At 40.2% G+C, this 19,132-nt stretch overlaps 1 protein-coding gene across 3 annotated transcripts in view; it reads right to left on the reverse strand.

The window, feature by feature from the left end:
* Positions 1–5,721: 5,721 nt before the first annotated feature.
* Positions 5,722–19,132, reverse strand: part of Cacnb4 (calcium voltage-gated channel auxiliary subunit beta 4) — a 246,132-nt gene continuing 232,721 nt past the window's right edge. For all 3 annotated transcript variants that reach the window (XM_032903284.1, XM_032903285.1, XM_032903286.1), the window contains 2 exons: positions 11,470–11,655; positions 5,722–9,236 (listed from right to left, as the gene is read on the reverse strand). In XM_032903284.1, coding sequence (XP_032759175.1) covers positions 8,976–9,236; positions 11,470–11,655 — 447 coding nt within the window. In that variant the 3' untranslated portion in view covers positions 5,722–8,975. The remainder of the gene's footprint in view (positions 9,237–11,469; positions 11,656–19,132) is intronic.

Below are 19,132 nucleotides of genomic sequence, written 5' to 3' on the forward strand. Positions count from 1 at the left end.
TTCTTGCCTGTGTTTTGTTTTTGCTTACTTTAGTTCCCTTTAGCTGAGTAGCTTAGACTCTAGGTCTCAGTATTCCTGATGTAGAAGCATAGTGTTGATTCCTGAGGTTAACTGACAACTGTGATAGTTTTGACTAAAAGAGAAGCTGGGATTGTCTACTTCTTCCACAAAAATAAAGAAAAAGTGTCATTTCTTTCTATTCTCTTCAACTTCAGTTTGTAAAAGGGAAGGAAAAATGCGGGAGACTTCTGAAAGGTCTTTGAGCTGTTCTGGGTATCTTCAACAGCCACGGGAAATGAAGCACTGTACTCCACCTGACTCCTAACCATGTACTGTCTTATCTCAAAGTATAGGAAAGAGGGTTAGTTCTCCATCTTCTTTGGGAGCTTGTGTTCAAATGCCAGTCTTAAAGGAGGCATACATAAAGGAGAATAAAGTCATTAGACTAGTCTACATATATTTATATTATATCTGGATATACTTAATAGCCTGTAGGCTGCTTAGAAAATCAATGTTTGCATAACCAACTTACATGAACTCTTTAGTGTTTCCATTGTCATCCAGTGTAGGCAGAGATTTTAGCAATCCTTGAGTCATTTTACAAATCCCCACATGTCTTTGGCAACTTACTAATGTATGTCAGACCCATATTTACTTGTGAGGCTAGAACTCTATTAAGGAAATGGTCTCTTAGACTATTTTCTAAGTGTCCCTCACAGAAAAGGGAGATGGATTTGACTAGTAGAATCTTGCCTGACTTTAATAGACAAAATACAAAATTGTTGACTATAGATGTGACTGGGCATCTTTAATGGGGGATATCAACCTTTCTGTTCTTCCTTCTGAAACCTTCTAAATATTTTATCAATTTTTATAAAGTCATGAACAAAATGCCATGAAAGACTTCTGCTTCAGGACAGGAGAGAGTAAAGCCTGTGCTGGACCATTCTATTGTTAACAAGCAGAATACTGGATACAACACGAGAAACAACTGTTTCCAGATACTGGAAAACAGCCTATAGATGGTGATCCCTCACTAACGAGAAACAGTGAGCTTTACCTGTATTTCCCCCTTAGCAAAAACGATTCCCAGCCAACTCCAGAGGGAGTGGACAGCCAAATGAGAGGACAGCCTCTTACCATGAAGACACAGCTCTGTGTTTTCATAGTCAGAGAGGCTAGAATTAGGGAAGCAGAGTCTTTAGCTCCATATGACTTATATAGGATGAAACCCTAGGTTGTTGGCCAGTAATAGTTTCTAGATGAAAAACCATACCAGGATTATTGCAAAAGAATCTCCGGATAACTACCTAAAAGGATCAGGAATCATTAATATATCAGTAGATGCCTGGGTGTTAAAAAGGAGCGAAGCCCAAGAATATGCCCCAATTGAGACCAGTCTTAAAGGGGCAAGGACAATCCTTAGACCAAGAGAGCAACCTCCTGTTGCAACAAGTCTGATGTTCCACAAAGGAATACAAGAAGTAGACATCACTAATAATTTGCAATATTCTAAATCTAATAGAAACGTATTGGTCATACAAAGAGGATATGACAGCAGATCTGAACACAAGGACGTTGAATAACTCATAGTTATAGCTGGAAGGCAGTGGTTAGAGTCCACAGTTAAATTACTGTTCTGACCTTGTATGCTATAGGAAGAGGCAAGAAATTTCTACGGTGCAGTACAATTGTGCTAAGCACAGGAGAGGTAGTTTCATGTATACCTTGTTAATGCAACAGCAAGGAACTTGTTTTCCTCCTGGGAGTTTCAGATTGTTGGCTGATTGTTGGGGTGGTCTTAGGTAAGACCCCTCCAATAACAAAATTATTCACACAGCCTACGCCTTGTGCTTACTCAGCACTTTGCATGCTTCATTCAGCTTACTACTTGGGCTGGAGAGTGTTTGATGCTTATATTTAGAAAAGATTACTCCAGAGGAAAGGGATGACAATGAGCTTCTGGTTTTCTTTAGTTGGTTCTGTTAACTTACACTGCCTGCTTTTTCAGGGAGCTCACGTGAATTCAACGTGATAAAGCCTGTGGCTATAACACATCACCATATAATTTGAATTCTACAGATATCTTACATATTTCCCTTGAGCTTCTTGTGTACCACAGTGAGATAAAAGTCCAATTCCAGTCCTGTTACCGAGCATAGGCAACCAAGTCTGGGGTGTGTGTGAAGGGCCCAGTCATAATCTCTATACCAGTCATGTAATTCCAGACCTGTTATTCTGAAAACTTTTGGCAACTGCTACATTCACCATTTAAGGGTGTCTTGAGAACATTAAGGTTTATCTAGTATATTTTCTATATTCAGGCTTATTTCACACATTTATTTTGGTATGGTCCACTTCTTACATGTGTGTACAATTTATGCATTCTTTCCTAATACAACAGTCTTTTGTGGTAACTTGTAGTGTCTAGCAGAATAACCAGGAAACAGTCACTTCATCGAATCTTTTTTTCTTTAAAGAGTAAATATATAAATTTATTTTCCATTAAAAGCTGCAGGAATATTGCTTACGATTTCCAGCATTTTGAAATCTCCGTATATTTCCAGAATATAGATATTTCCAGAATATAAATGAAAGGTAGAATGCTAGTTTCAGTGGTTTTTTTTTCATTTATTATATAAAAGAAAAAATTAATGCAGTCTTTGTACACATTTAAATTCCATAAAACAACCCATAGAAATGAGGATACTGTATGCATGCACTCTGCACTTTTTTTTTGTCGTTAAATTTAAATGTCTTTGTTCACAAAAATAACACCACGGTTTTGTTTTTCTCTTTTTTTTTTTTTTTTTTTTTTTAAGCCGCTAAAGCAGAGGGAGAGCCAAGCATGCAGCACGGTGTACATTTGCATAGTGTATTTGTCCCAGCATGCCTTGTAGAACGCTACGCATATCTATGTAACAAAAAAACGAAAGGGACAGATTATTAAAATAAACACCCAAAGGAAAAAGGAAGTTATCTGACAAAGGCATTTCCCCCCACCACATCAGCAGAGACATAGGAATAGCCTGGGATATCAACAGCCCTCGGAATAGGGGGGATCCTTTACTACCATCTTGCCATAGTTATTTTTAGTACGTTTCCTATTAATAGCATCAGATTTTAAATCCCACCCACCTCCTAAAAATACAACTAATGGCTTTATTTATGCTTCAAATAGTATCAGGTACAAAGCAATGGAATCCCTACTTCATATTTTTCCATGGGGACATTTTACTGATCTCTAACTTGAGGCTGGGAAAAAAATAAACATAAACTTTCGAACATCCAAAGCCCAGAGGAGCCCTGTGAGCTCACCTGCTGTGCCATCTGTTACCAAAGGAGAAGACACGGGAACAGAAAACACAGTAATAGAGTAGGAGTCGTAACACAAAATGAAGTTCATATGCTTTATGTAAGGGAACAAAATAAGTAAATGACACTCACAGGTTGCAAGGCTATGAAATAAATTGCTGGAAAGTATCAAGCAGCACAATTACAAATATGAGAGATGAAATAAATCTGATAAGAAAGAGAACCAAATCTACGTACATCTAGAAACAGGTCTGCCAGATTTAACAGTGGGTTCTGTTGTAAGTTTGTGCTATAACAAATGTGCTTCTTTCTCCTCAATCTATTTTCGTTTATTGGCAAAATATATATATATTATAATTTTGTACTGTACAATATATATTTTTTTTGCTACATTATTTTTCTACTGCTAATGCAGAAGTAACAACATAGATTTATTTTGGCAATAAAATGCTTTCATTTTAATAACGTTCCAGAAAATATTGTAAGGCATATGAAAAATAGAATGCAACAATATAGCGTTAATGACCCCGCATGTGTGACACCCCCCATGCGAACGGAATTCACACCGATTTCCCAGAATCCGTGACACTCCCTTGTGAATGGAATTCATACCAATTTCCCCTGCACCTGTGACACCCTGTGTGTATGGAATTCACACCGATTTTCCTGCATCCATGACGTCCCCACCCCGTGCGAGCAGAATTCTCACTGATTTCCCCCACGCTCTGTGTGTATGGAATTCATCCTGGTTTCAGTGAAGTGTATGAAGTCGTGTGCAAATAGGCCAAGAAAGGCCCCTGCATAAATACAGATCGAGCCATTTGTTGGGAGATTTAAATGTTTAAAATATAACCCAAGACTCTTGAAAAGCTAAAGATCTTCTACTGTTCTTGGTTCTCTTTTTAACTCTTTATGATTTTTAAACTAGGAAGAATCAGCGAATTCCCTAAACTACAATAAATTCATTGGTAACATTTTCTTACATCTCTCTGTGAATATCTTACATCCACCAAAAAGAAAGGTTCATGAAAAGTTAAGACTCCCCAAGTCTTAGCACTATTTCCTCTTATTTATATGTATTTATGGCAAATAGGAGTTACAGCCCTTAATTAAGATTATCTGCTGAGATACTTCCTAATTGTCTCATAATATACCATCACTACATGCAGCATTTTGTCTTAAATTATCCACAAGGAAAGACATTGCTATCAGAGGATGATTTCATTGGAGAAAGGTCCTTTTAACAAACGGTGAAACCTTAAAGAGTAACTTCTGAATGCTGTAGCTGTCTGCCCACAAAAGCCAGTTTTACTATTTTGATAAACTGGATTGCTTAACTCAACAAGAAGTTATTCTCAATGTCCGTTCAACAGCACTTAAGTTGCCTGGTTCGGTCATCGTCATTTAAAAGCAAAGGACTGTTGTTTGCCAAAGTAGACCCCGCTGGAGTGAGTGACTTAATTAACAGTTACAGTGTTGACACTATTTAAAGATGTGAGGAACTAATGAAGCAGATTTTATTACACGATCTTCTGTAGTTTTTACTCATACAGCCATCCAAGGATTACTTTTATATAATTAAAAAATGTAACGCTGTCATGAGAGATGAAGGCAAATATAAAGGAATAAGGGTTATGTAATCATTTATTTGAAATGTTGATATGAGGTTTGTTCCAATTACATGGGCGTTCCAGATAACGCAGATCTTTTACCCAGTAAGTGGCCATAGCATGCCCTTAGTACCCCTAGAAGTCTAGGATCAACCAACTCTGCCTTTAAACACCTAGTCTCTGGACTTCTCTTCCTTAGACCTGAGCTAGAGGCTACATTTTGCACGAGGTAGTTCCTTTCACTTTGCTTAGTCCCCTAGGATGGCTTCTTGTTAAATTAAACTCACATCATGATAAGCCATGGGTCAATTTCAAGAAAACCTCGCTGACGTCAGAGAAATGAGAGCATGCTGGGAGCATTTGAAAACAGCGTGAACTCTAAAGGGCAGGCTTGTCTGAACACTTCCAACCCTGCAGCCCGGCTGGGAGAATGGACACCCTCACCAGGACTTTCCCCTCCAAACACGGACCGTTTTCTCTAGAAAAGAGGTAGTATACGTATCATTGTAGAGGGCAATTTGTATGGTGGTGTTGTGTTCTTTCTTTCTTTTTCTTGTTTTTAGCAAATACCAAAATAAAATTATATAAGAAAATATACTAGCTTGCAAATCAAGGTTGCCTAGAAACATTCTTCACTGACGTGCGGTGTCTCAACGTTTGGGATATGTTCACTGAAAGAGTTGAAGAGTGCACACTCTCCTTTGTGAAGCTTCCTTGCCTTCTTTCCCTTTCCCTTTTCACTGCCCCCATTCTCTACTATGAAGTTTAAGGCCCCCACACAAAAGACAAGTTCAAGTATGCAGGTATGAAAAGACGTTAACATTCTAAAAATACATTTTTTTTTTTGCAAACAGCAATCATAATTGGAGCGAATCACAGATCATTTAAAGTGGGACAAATAATTGTCTTGATTTGTTTCAGACTTCCCTTGAGGATGAAATGCAATGATTTGTACCGTCGCACAGTTGAGACTCTTTAGGAAAGACCGTGAGTCTAATTGCTAACAATTCCAATCTTCTGCCCAGTAGAGCCATATAAAGGCGGGAGAGAATCACAGTCGTTTGTAAATACCACTATGTGTTGTTTTAAGTGTTAGCATAAACACGGTAACAGTGTTGGTTATGATACTGTAGTCATCTCGTAGTCTTGGAAACAAGCAAAAGGACCCACAAGTAGCATTTCCTCTTTTTTCCAGGACCACATGTCCACATTGTTGCATGAGTCTGCATTATTATATACCGTGAAAACTCACAGACTTCTATCATGGTCTACTCTAGAAGTGAAAACAGCCTCAGATGATATAGAAATATTTCTCCTGCTTCTCATCATTTGCCGTTTTGAGTGAAATGAATTAAAGCAAAGTACTTGTGGGATAGGCATTCCCTAGAGGTTCTTGGTATGCTTGGCGAAAGTGAAACGTTTTATTTAGTATATATCTGGATTTTAGTCATTTCTACAAAGCAGCTCTGAGCCTTTAAAAAGAGAGGAGGAATCTTAATCCCTTCCTCATTTGAAGGAGAGAAACTTATAGGAGGAAGACGAAAGGTATGCAGAATTAAAGTGAAACAGTAAATATATTCATCAAGAATATATATCTTACCCTTTCCCAACATAGCTAGCTTTTTAAGAGAACTGCAAAGCAAACTAGGTATGGACTTTTGATGGCAACTGATGGGTGAGTTTTGTGCACGGATCACATGGGGCCTCCATCTTTCAGCAGGACATGGAGAGCCAAAGGGGCAGGGCAGGGGGTGGGGGAGAAAAGGGCTGGAGAGGCTTGCAAAACAAGTGACCCTTCAAAGTTGAAAGAAAAGGTAGCCTTGTTGACTAGGAAATATATGTAAATGCTGTTACAGCTACCCGCACCATAAAATATAAATATCTTAAAGTAGTTAAATGACCAAATTGCTAATGCTACTGCAGAAAAGGCTCAACAGCAATCTATTCTAAATTTATACACCCAAGTGCACTCTCTGCAATTAAATGCTTTAATGCGCACAAACAAGAAACCAGTAAAGCATACAGGAAAATGTTTGGCTAATGTTTTTCTTTCTCATGCAAATATGTGCTATACATGTAATAAATATAGTTTGTTGGCTGGAAAAATGCTCTTCTGTCTTCTAACAAAGTATTTGGTAATGGAAGATTATATGCTTATTAAAGAGCCCAATGAATACAGCTCTGTTAAATGTCTTAACAGAAAATTCTGTAAGCCTCGCTGGATGACAAAAGAGCTTTACAAGCCAGTGTCAGATGTTAGCTTGTCAATTTGACTGAGCCCGTGTTTAAATGTATCAAATGGTTGAGATTACTTACAAAATTTCAGGCAGCCTCATTATCAGATAAGCAGGTTCATAACGGGTTGCACATACAGTCAAGACAATGGGTTGATGGGATCCGAGATAGGATAACTGATTAAGAATATGAAACTTAGACTCTTGATCAGGAAAATTAATGAACTGGTACACAGTTTTGAGGACCCATGTCTTTTTTTTTGGAGAAATTAACATACTATTAATTATACTTGTTTCGGAAATTGACTTCAAAGCATTAGTAGAAAGAGACTTTAATGTCTAGCTCCAATTGGGTCTTTAGAAAACACATGTATTGCGTCATTTCAGAAACAAGCCCTTTCAGAAAGACATTTGTTTCAAAGGGTCAATTTCACTAATTTCTTGGATTAAAGCTGTCTTTAATAATATAGGACATAGGTCACCAATTCCATAAATACACTCATGGAAGTCTAAAGGCTGTTCACTATCAATGGAACCGAGCAGTCTCTCAACTCTCTCTAATGCCGTGTATTGAAACTGTCTTGCTTTTAGTGAATAAATATATTCTGATTCTGTGAGGGTTTTTTTTTTCTTTCTCTGCAAGATTTTAATTCAGTGTTTTAAGTTTTCTTAATTATTTTGTGAAAACATAACTTTCAGTACCTAATTTGATTATGCCCATGAAACATAAAAGAAGTGTGATGCAGGGTCAAAACATTCATTATATTCAAAGATGGAGACTGGCTGAAGTGAGGGAAAGACACTCAGCCATGCTGGCACAGCTCCTAAGCCCATGTCGGTGTGCTGTATGATGGACGACTTCCCACCTGAAGCCAATTACCGTTGTAGCCAGAGAGGCCCTGCCACATCTCTGCTACCTGACACCGGGTCTCCAGATGTGTGCAGCTGTGTGCAGACTGACTGCAGAAGGAACAACACCTCATTCTCCACTCTCTGGAACTGTCCGTGCTAGGGCTTCTCTTTATCATTCTCAAATATCCCCTGGATTTTGTCAACTTCAAACTGGCTAACAGTACTGACTGAACAGAAGGCAAAACACTTTGAATACAACAGCTATATCAGGAAAAATAAAAAATATTAAAATCTGAGGCGATTATATAATTTCTGCATTAAGATTTCTGAGATTTTTTTTTTGGCACTATCAATATATTTGGTAAGTTTGAAAAGCCATTCCGGCAACATTATTAAAATGTTTATACATTCCAACTTGAAGTGTAAATTTAGCTTCCAGCAAACAAATACCATAGCTGGGTTTGGTTTCTATTAGTATTTTGATTTCCTTATTGGGTATTTTTTTCTTCTCTGATTTTTTCAATTGATTTCAACATGCTCAGGTAGACTTTCCAGTCAATTCACCCAAATTCCAACAGGAATTGGTTTATAAATTGGTTCCAACTGGAACTGGTCATTTGGAATTTCCTACACGGGAAATTATTTTATATGTGCCTTGATCAGTACCCTAAATTACAAATTGATGTGTCTAAAATCTATGAAGAAAACAAAAGGTACTGTTATCATGTAAATGTAGCACTTAAAAATACCTATATGACGGGTATCTAATACCCTCCTAGACTCAAGGGCATAATGTACTTCTATTTAATTCTTGCCCCTTACATCAAACGACAGCAGACCACCCGCACAGCAGATACTGTGCCATGCTTGCCAAATTAAGATGACTGGTTTATCTTAGCAGTACTATGGCAAATTGTCAACAGATGATTTTTGTTTGTTTGTTTGTTTGTTTGTTTGGGCAGCCTCAAAGCCTATGTCGGGAGTCATGGCTGCATCCCCCAGGTGAGCCTCGGTTCCTATGGGGTTTGTAAGTGTCCTGGTATGAGTCAGGATAATCTTCTTCCACCAGAGGGTAGTGATCTCGGCTGTGCTGGGAGCTGGAGGACAAGCGGTTCCTACTCTTGCGGGCCCTCTCATTGTGGTAATTTTCATCAGAGGTCATTAGGCTTCGTCTTTCAATTGGAGAATTCTCTGTAGAGTGGTTGCTATGCCTCATCCGCTGACTCTAAAAATATCAGACAGTTCAAAGGTTAGAGGTCAGCTTCATTCAGTAAACATGGTAATGCATGTGCAATAGCAGGGGCTATAAAGCGAGCTGCTGTCTGACCTAATAAAGCATTTTGATTCACAAATGTTCTGCTTAGAATACCTGGCCCTTTTCTTTGGGAAACAACATACATAGATGCTTTGTTACTGATAGTTTGTGAGTGTAAGCCTATGATCTTGAATGACTGTGCTTCCTATTGAAACACAAGGACTGAAAATGAACTCTTAAATAGAACTTAAATCTATTTAGATAGGTTTAATAGTTCTCTCCATTGGGAAAAAATGGGATTATTTTATCATTTGGAGATAAAATTTAGAATAGGATCTATTATTTGATTCTTTTCATGAATTCATAAAAGTATTTCTCCTCCAAAAGGGCTCACTATATGTTTACTTCATCTTGCCCTAGATCAATATTCCTTATAGCTTTCAAAACATGAATGAAATTACTATTTGCACTATCCATTAAATAATGCATTTGTTTCTGAGTCTGACTCAGATATGAAGCTCAATCTTCAGATATAAGCCACATTCCTTAAGATTATAAATTGAAATGAACATCTTAAGGCAGTTACTTGATGACCCAAAATATATTATCTAACTTTTTTTTCCTCACTTAAAGAGTGCCTGTCTGTTTCTGTTTACCAGCTTAGATAGGTCACATCGATTACAGAGCAGGAACATGATGCAACCAAGGCCCAGGTACCTCTTCAGCTTCCCACAGGAGGAAACTCATTAGTGGGTCACAGATCATGCCGTCAGACACCTTTGGTTACCGGGAGAAGTAGGCCACAGGATAAAGGCACCAAGTGAACTCATTAGGGAGAGCTACTGTATGTGGGAAGTCATAGGGTTATGTTTTATAAACAATACCCACCATTAGACCCTCCAGCACTACGCAGTTTACTGGGTCACTCACTCATTCCCTTTATTTCCATCCAGAGTTAGCCATAGCCAATAGGAATGTCACTCTTAGACCAGCGTACCCGAAGGAAACAAGGCAAGAAATGGTGTTGGTGCCTACAGACATGCTAACCTTTACCATCGTCCATTTCCTACGTTCGTTTCTAGTGTCGGGAGAAATTCATTTATTTGGCAGGTTCTCTGCTTACCAAGGTGCTGTCTGCAGTGGAGTAATGTAGTTATAATAACAATTTCAGAGAGTGCCATTTAGCTTAGAGTTAACTCTACGAAATCTTCAATTATGGCTATCATTATAACCCATTAAAACAAAACCAGTCATGTTGCCAAGAGGTTCGTTTGACTGTATATGCCTCAGCTCGGAGCTTGGATCCATTCCAGCTGCTTGATAAATGGTGAATAATTATTACTGCAGGGAGGCAGGACTCAATTTGTATCACCAGGCCTCTGGCATCCAACTTCTAGTTCTGACTGAAACAGCAGAGCAGGAGAGATGAGCTCTGACGTCCTTTGCGCTTATCTCCAAAATCCCTATGCTGACCAAGGAAGGCCCCTAGATACCGCCCAGAAACACAGGAACCTGACATCATTCCCAAATCTGCTCACTCATTCTGTTTGTACAAGATGGCGGGCAGGTTCAACACCTGTGGAACAAGAACAGCTAAGGCAGCCTGGAGGCTGAGCTGCGCTGAAGTGCTGTCCATGGTACCATGCAGTTGAGAGTAAGTGCATTACTATTACTGTAAAAATAGCTGACGAGTAAGTCTACCAGAGATTTCAGAGTCCTTAAAAATCTAGGTGAGATTCATTGTCCCTTCACAGTAAAATTCTTCATAACAAGAAACTTATGGGGAGAGCAGACTTTCTCAATGACAGGTCAGGATCAGGGTAAGGTTTAGATTTCTTAATTATAACAAAATTTAAGTTTATTTATTTTATAAGTAGAAATATTTTTCCTGCCTATATGTCTGCACACCACATGTGTGCCTGGCACCCATGAAGGTCAGATCTCCTCGGATTGAAGTTACACATGGTTGTGAGCCACCATGTGGTTGCTGGGAACTATACCAGGTCCTTCAGCCAGCATAAAAAGTGTTCTTTAATATTGAGCCATCTCTCTAACTCCCTGTGTTTTTAAAAAGAAATGCAGTGCCCTCCTCTCTTGCTTCTTCAGATTAACAACTGGAGTCTTCATCTTAACTAATTCTCTACTGGACCCTGAAAATAAGGTTGCAAAAGTTACAAGCCAAAAAAGAAAGGAAATGTAGTACCTGTAGTCCAGAGATTGCTGTGGGATACGGTGAGAGAGCTGTGGAGCCCACGTTCCTCCCCAGCAATGGGGTCATAGGGGTGCTACTGCTTGTGTGGGTGGCACGCCAATATGCCTCCAGGTACTCTCCCAGATGTTCACAGGCATCCTCAAGTTGATTCTCATCTAATATAACATCAAACATTTCCTGCAGATTATAAGAAAATCCATCATATTCCTACTGTAGGTTTTACTGAAAACTCCACTGACGGCGGAAGTAGCATTCCTCATATGTAGTAGTGACTATTAACTGTTTGGATCTTGACTGATTTAAAGGGAAAAAGATGAAAAAGAGTCAGAGCGCACACCTTTGATCCCAGCACTCGGAAGCAGAGGTAAGTAGATCAAGGCCAGCTTGATCTACAAAGTAAGTCCCAGGACACCCAGGCTACACAGAGAAACCCTGTCTTGAAAAACAGCAAAACCTGAGAGGGGGGGAACATGAGAACATGAATATAAAAACACACATTCACATTTTTGTCCATGTATTCCTACACTGCTGAATTCCACCAATTTCAAAACACAAAAGAAACAAGTTAATGATGATGCCAGAAATAGAGTTCTGAAAATGGCTGGCACCATGACCAGACCCTTGGAATAAGTATTATTCTGGTAACTGAGTTGAAGGTAATAAGAAGTACATAGTTCATTTCAGAATGCTCATGAAAATGGTTTTATCTGTTCCATGATAAAACAAAAGGGAAGAGAGTCTGGGACTGACATTAGAGAGCATACAACAGTGATGTCTGCTACTATGAGACTGTTTTGTGAAATGGTTAAGAACAAGAGACTTTTAACTGGGGAAGCAACCACACAAGAAGCAGTTGGTGTCCATGTGTGTGTCAGTAGTAAGGACTTTGCTCAACATTTGCCTATAAACGAGAAGCAGTTTATAGTTTTCAAAAGAGTAGAATGGTTCTTGTGTTATGGCAGTGTGGCTGGGAATGAGAAGAGGATTTACCCACCACATAGACTTTTGGAGGGAAAGGCAGAAAACCTTGACGCCTTGTCAAGAGAAAGCCATTCGAGAGGGAAGTGCTAACATACCACGTACAAGTAGAAGGTGGTGGCGAACCTTGCTTCTCCCATCACGCTCACTACATCCCCACTGTTTTTATGAGTTTATTTTACCTATGTAAGAACTTCCAGTACTAAGCCAAATACATAGTTACTGTCACCAGCATTCGCCTTGCGGGGTAAAGATTAGAGGCAACAGGCAGACGTGGAGTTAGCAGTGTTCCAGCTGGTTCATTCTCCCTAGGGCTTAGAACAAAGGATTCCTGAGGCTGTCGTCACCATGTAACTGTCCCAACGCCAGTGTTTACTATTTGCTTGCTCTTGGTGCCAAGGGTTGAACCCATGAACTCAGGAAAGCTGAACACATACTCGGCCACTGAGCTGTCTTCCAGTCTACTATTGACTCCTCACTGTATCAACCTTTACTGAAAACAGTTGTGCCTAAGCTGGGAAAAAATTTGAGGGCCCTTATCATGGGATGTTGAGAGCTAGTGACTTCCATCCACACTGACTTGTCAGAGGAGACTCAACCAGGTCAACTTACAGAGAAACACTGTAACACTTTCCAACTGCAGGGAACCATGGAGTTGACCTGACCTAGCTGTCCTGACAGGCATGTGTCCTAGGCTTTTTAGGTTAGAGTCCATGGATCCTGAGGTACAATGTGCCTTCTAGTTCCTGAGAGACCAACGCACTCCCTCAGGAAGAGAAGAAACCCTGTCATTTTGTGTTTCTCTGTACATTCCCTTAGTAGTCAAGGAACCATGGAAGCTTTACGGGACAACTGGTCTTAGATATTTATCTGGCTCTATGGGTATTCAGTGGCAAAGAAGTCCGTGGTATATCACGGACAACTTGAATACTTTATTGTATCCTGGGAACTACAATTTTATTGATCCTGGCAACTGCCATTGTAATTTGTTCCTAATCAAAGTATAAAAAGTTTGATTGTTCTCAATAAAATCGTAGCAGCTTCAATCTTTTTTTTTTTTTTTTGGTTTTTTTTTTTGGGGCTGGGGACCGAACCCCGGGCCTTGTGCTTCCTAGGTAAGCGCTCTACCACTGAGCTAAATCCCTAGCCCCAGCAGCTTCAATGTTAACTATAGTTCTTCTAGCCTACATCTGGTTTCATTCCTCATGGCTCTATCAGATGACCTTGGTCCCAACCCTTGCAATCTATAGACTTTCCAGTGCATTCCCTATGCATATTTCACTCATCCACACAATATTTACTCAACATTTACTTTGTTCCAGGCTCTATGGGTATTCAGTGGCAAAGAAGTCCAATTTCACCCTGTGCTTGAAAGTCATACATACCATATGGTAGGAGAGACAAGCTTTAAAATATCCAAACTCTTAATAATCCTTGTCACACCGAGAATAATTCAGAACAATAGAGAGACCAAGAAAGTTAATGTTTGGAGCTGTGACTTAAAGTTTTATAGTTAGAAAGAGGTCTAGAGAGACTGGTTTAACTTATGAGGAGGGAAAATGGTGAGTAAATTAAATAATTCTATATGGAGAGGAAAGAAAATAAAAGAGGTAAAGAAGACCTTTGTGGCCCATGAGGCACAGTACCTAGGTACTTCGAGGCACTTAGTACCTAGAAGTTTGGTTGCCAAAAACCCTCACCGTAAATCTTGCTTCCCACCAAGTAAACCAAAGAAGCCTCTCTCTCTTGCCATCAAAAACCTCCTCCCCTGGTTAGCAGAGGCTTCAGCCATCGCAAGATGAGCCCTGAGACCCACCCTTAATGCTATGACAGACACCGTGTTGCTTCAGTGCTGACTTGAGCAGAACAAGATCAAGTACAACCCCAAAAGCACCACAGACTGGAAGAACAGGTCTGGAAGTGGGCGGCGCTCGCTGAAAGGCTCCTCTCAGCTCTACCCAGCTCCACTGTTTCACACAATTCTGTGACTTAGAGATCATGATGGTGCTTTGTTATTGCTCCTGGCCACTGTACACATTATGTTGCATAGGCATGTAGCCTGATTTTGGGTTTGTTTATTCCCAGTAAGGCATTAAAGACCTTAGCTAGAAAGATCTCAACAATGTATATGTAGTTCTCTCTCTCTCTCTCTCTCTCTCTCTCTCTCGTGTGTGTGTGTGTGTGTGTGTGTGTGTGTGTGTGTGTGTGTGTGTGTGTGTGCTATGCTATGCCCAGAACTCACAGCCACCCACATATTAGGCAAGCGCTCTGGCCTTGAGCCACATCCCAACATGAATAGTTTTCAACAAAGGTGGTAAGAATTTAATAGTGGGAAAAAAGTCAATCTCTTCAACAAATATTTGGCAAAAATGGATATGCTTGTGCAGAAGAATGAAAGTGGATTCTTTTCTCTCACCAAACAAGAAGCCAAGTTCAACCTAGATCAAAGATATAACTAACTCTTAAGTCTGAAACCATGGAATATGAAAACAGGGCAAGTACTTTAGGACATTGGTGTGGGGGTGTGTGAGGGTGTGGGGGGGTGATAGTAATCTAAACACACAGGCAACAAAAGTCAAGATAGACGAATGAGTTCACGGCACACTAAGAAATGCTGATGCAGCAAAACAAAATTAAGAGACAAGGTAGAAAGAAAAACATCTGCCAATGGAAAACTGCACACTGACATTCAGCACGCAGAAGGAACTTGAAAGGATGAACATCACAGGTACTTCTTAAAATGAAACATGTAAGTGTCCAACAAGCACATAACAAAAGCTCACTTTCACTAATTATAAGAGAAATGAAAATCAAACCACAACGGGGCACAGTGTGTTGGCTCAAGGCTGTAGTCCCAACACACACAAAGCTGAGGCAGGAGAATCAGACATTTGAGGTCAGCCAGGAAAATTCTAGACCAGCTTAGGTTACAGAATGAGACCTTGTCTGTGAAGGAACAAAATAAGGCTAAAGTACATTTCCTAGGCTTGGTTTTATTCTTAACAAACAGCACGGCAAAAATAACCACAGTTGAGATGGCCTCTCGCTCCAGTTAGAATGGGCACTATCAAAATAGAAGGAATGGTAGAATCCTTACACACTCTTGGTGAGACTGGACAGGAGTGTAGACCTTATGGAAAAGAGATGGAGACTCCCCACAAAATAAAAGTAGAAGTACCACATGATCTGGGATGGAGTGTTTATAACTAAAATGAACTTGTACCCCCAAGATCATCACAGCACTATTCATAATAGCCAAGATGTGGAACCAACCCAGATGGCCGACCATAAATGTATGGGTAAAGAAAATGCAGTATAGTTATATAATAGAGTACTGTTCAAGACATGGAAGAAGGATGGACTAGAGAAGGTGGGCTGAGGGGGAAAAACGCAGATGTAGCAAGTCACACCTTCTCATTCACGTACGGGACGCAGTAAGTTGACCTGTAGAAGGGCTGAATGGAACAGAAGGCAGGAGAAGAGAAAGGAGTTGGGGGTAGGGACAAACAGGAAGTTTTAGGGACAGGGAAGAATGGTAGGAGAACGTGGGGGTCCCAGGTTGTAGAAGGGTGGGTAGATGTATGCAGTGCATGGCATATTGATGAGTAGCAATGAACCCATTAATCCAAACAGTTTACATTTGATAATTAAAATGAAAATTTTTCACGTAAAGAGAAAGACTTTACTTTGCCAGACTGCAAGGTGGGGAGTGAGGTGTATATTACTTGGCTCTCCTCCATTACCCCATCACTATGGAAACCACAATCAGCACAGTTGATTGCATAGAATTTTAATAAAGTGCTTCCCTTTGCCAGTGGGTAGGATTCGTACACATCCGCTCAGGGCTGTTTGCATAAGCCTGATCAGTTCTTGCAAACTGCCTTTTTACTGCTAGATGGCAGCTATATGGTAGAGGATGGTTGGAAACTGTTCCCAGGCTTTCAAAAAGCAGAGAGAGAGCAAATTCCACCTTCTGAATGACCCTGACGTACGGACTCATTTCCAACTGGGAAGAACTTCACAGACTATGTGTCCCGATAATTGTCTTCTAACTGTTTAGAAAATAACACAGCTGAATAGAACAATGCACTAGAATGACACCAGGAAGGGATTTCAAAAATATATATATTCAAACTTGAAGAGAAATTCGAAGTGAAGCAAACCAGCCTGAGCTCACTTGAAAATGAATGTAAATGCCATGCCTCATCATCCACTTGCTGTGCAATGCAGGAGGTCCTAAGCGTGCAGAGAGACAGAGAGAGCCATTTAATCAGCAAAGGTCCCTGGCAGTGAGCAGTCTGCCCCTCTGCCGTCAGGCCTGTGGTGACCCCCGTAGTGAAAAGGAACAAGGTGTGTTCCGGAGAGCTGCCATGCTGAACACCTCTGCCCTTTCTGCAGTTGAGGCATGTTGGGTCTGTGAGGCTGCTGAAGTAAACAAGTGAGCAGGAACACGCAGGAGACCTGCTGTCTGGATAGGCATTCCCAGAAGCACAGAGTACAAAAGCACTGAATTCTAGGGGGTAGAAACAGGTTCGCCATATACTCAGAGCTCGGCGAAGAGCAAGGCCTAAAGGGTTTTGATGTTTCAGAAAGTCCTAAGAACCCCCCCCACCTCCCTTGTTAAGTAGCTTCACTGGGGATTGAGTGCCTCTGCGTGAGCTGTCTGTGCTAAAACCCAGACAAGGAGCAAACATTAACGGTCATTCCAGTTTTTACACAACAAACACTAGTGTTTGGGTCCTATATGAAGAATGGAGTAAATGCCCTTTGTTTGTATTCTTTTGGGAGGGAGAACACACAGAGAATGACTGGTAAGTTTTCCTTAATGACTACAAAGTACAAACTACTCATGTATCTTGTCCACCATGTTTATGGAGGAAGCCGTAACTATTTTTAATGCAAAGCTTACAACCTAAGAAACCAATTGTGCTTTATCTCCCTTTAGATTTAAATTAATGTTTTACTTTATGTGTATGAGTGTTTTGCCTGCATATATGTGTGTGCACCCAAGGAGGTCAGAAGAGGGCATTGGATTCCCTAAAATTAGAGTTACATGGTGATATAAGATGCTATGGTGGGTGCTGGGAGTCAAACCCAAGGTCCACTAGAAGAACAGCCAGTGCTCTTAACTGATAAGCTCTCTCTTCAGCCCCTAGTTTTACCTCTTAAGAAGACAGTTCACGCCTGAGTTTTAGCAAGACAGGAGAGCATATGTGTGGCAATTTCATGGCTCATACCTTGGTTCCATTTATTTGTTGTGTGTAGATACAGTATTATGTGTGTCACCTTTCCCATTTCTAAGAGGAAGAGGGCAATACTAGGAATCTATACACTTCCATTTCTTTACTATTGTAATATAGAGAGGCCGCTAAGGGGCTACCACTTAAGAAGAATGACCAGCATATGCTAGTCAGTAAAATAGCATGGCTGGTTGGCTCAGCCCCAGTACTAATTACATGACAGCCAGTAAATGTTACCTCCACATGAAGATTGCATTGTTTGTATTATCAAAGTCTCTGAGGTCTTGAATATGCAACTCACTAGCTGGAAACCAGAGTCCGCATATAGATGTCTGTTGTTTAGGGATCTAGGCTGTCATGTGGAGACAGAGAAAAGTCAAACAAGAGTGGCCGACTCTGGCAGAAGCTCTTTCTTAAGGCACTAAAGAAAAACAATCAGTTCTTGCCACAGCTGTGGCACTGATACAAAGGTGAGAATTTGGGAACACTGATTTTGAATCTCAATGCATTTTCCTCCCGTGTCTCTCTCTGCTGCCTGTTCTTATTCCTCAAAGACCATGACAATATCTGGCAGTGTTGATGTCCATGGAAAAGGCAATCAGTGGTTTTGTTAAGTTTATGTCAATTATGTGTGTTATATCATAGCCTTGGTATGAAGGGACCATTTCCATCATACTATACGGCCAGATTGGTGGCTTGAAATCTCTCGAAATGTGTAGAATGAAATTCGATCCTGCGAGGCCTTGTTTCGTGAAGAGAAGATATAGAGCAGATTACTTTGTTTTTTTAAAAAGCAGTATGAATAATTAAACAGCGAGCGTCCAGGGTTTCATATGAATGAATGCAACAGCAGAGAGAATATGTCAAGCAGATGAGTGAATCCGTACGATTTTCAATAATTTAAATGCTGCTGGAACTGGGCAGTGGAAAATTCCCCTCAGCACTTGCCTGCGTGATAGAATGACTTCAAGTCCATTTAGCCATGGGAAATAAAGGAGACGAGAAGAGGACCATTCTGGTTCTTAAGACGTTAGAGGTTTACAAGCCTCTGCTGAGAAGATGAACTCACCTCTTATAGGAAAAGTGGTCCATGTCATTTTATACAGACAAAAAGCCATTAGCAGCTCAAAGAGCCACCGGGTCAGCATTTGGTAACACAAGCCAGCCTGCAACTAAGTGGGATTAAAGGATTATATTTCATTTATCATCCAATTGTCTATCTGCTGGTCGTGCCAAGCAACTCTTATTACCATACTACTGGGACAAGTTGAACCTGGCCTTTTCTCTGACAAGGAAAAGATACTAATAGCTGAAGAAGACAGTTGTTACCTATAAATATATAGTGTGTAAACACACACCAAGAAAATGTAATCTGGTTAACTACCGGACAAAGAGTCTGCAAGGACTCCTACATCCCAGTGCCTAGGGACACTTTC

This window comes from Rattus rattus, chromosome 5 (assembly GCF_011064425.1).
Source record: "Rattus rattus isolate New Zealand chromosome 5, Rrattus_CSIRO_v1, whole genome shotgun sequence".
Classification (NCBI taxonomy): Eukaryota; Metazoa; Chordata; class Mammalia; order Rodentia; family Muridae; genus Rattus; species Rattus rattus.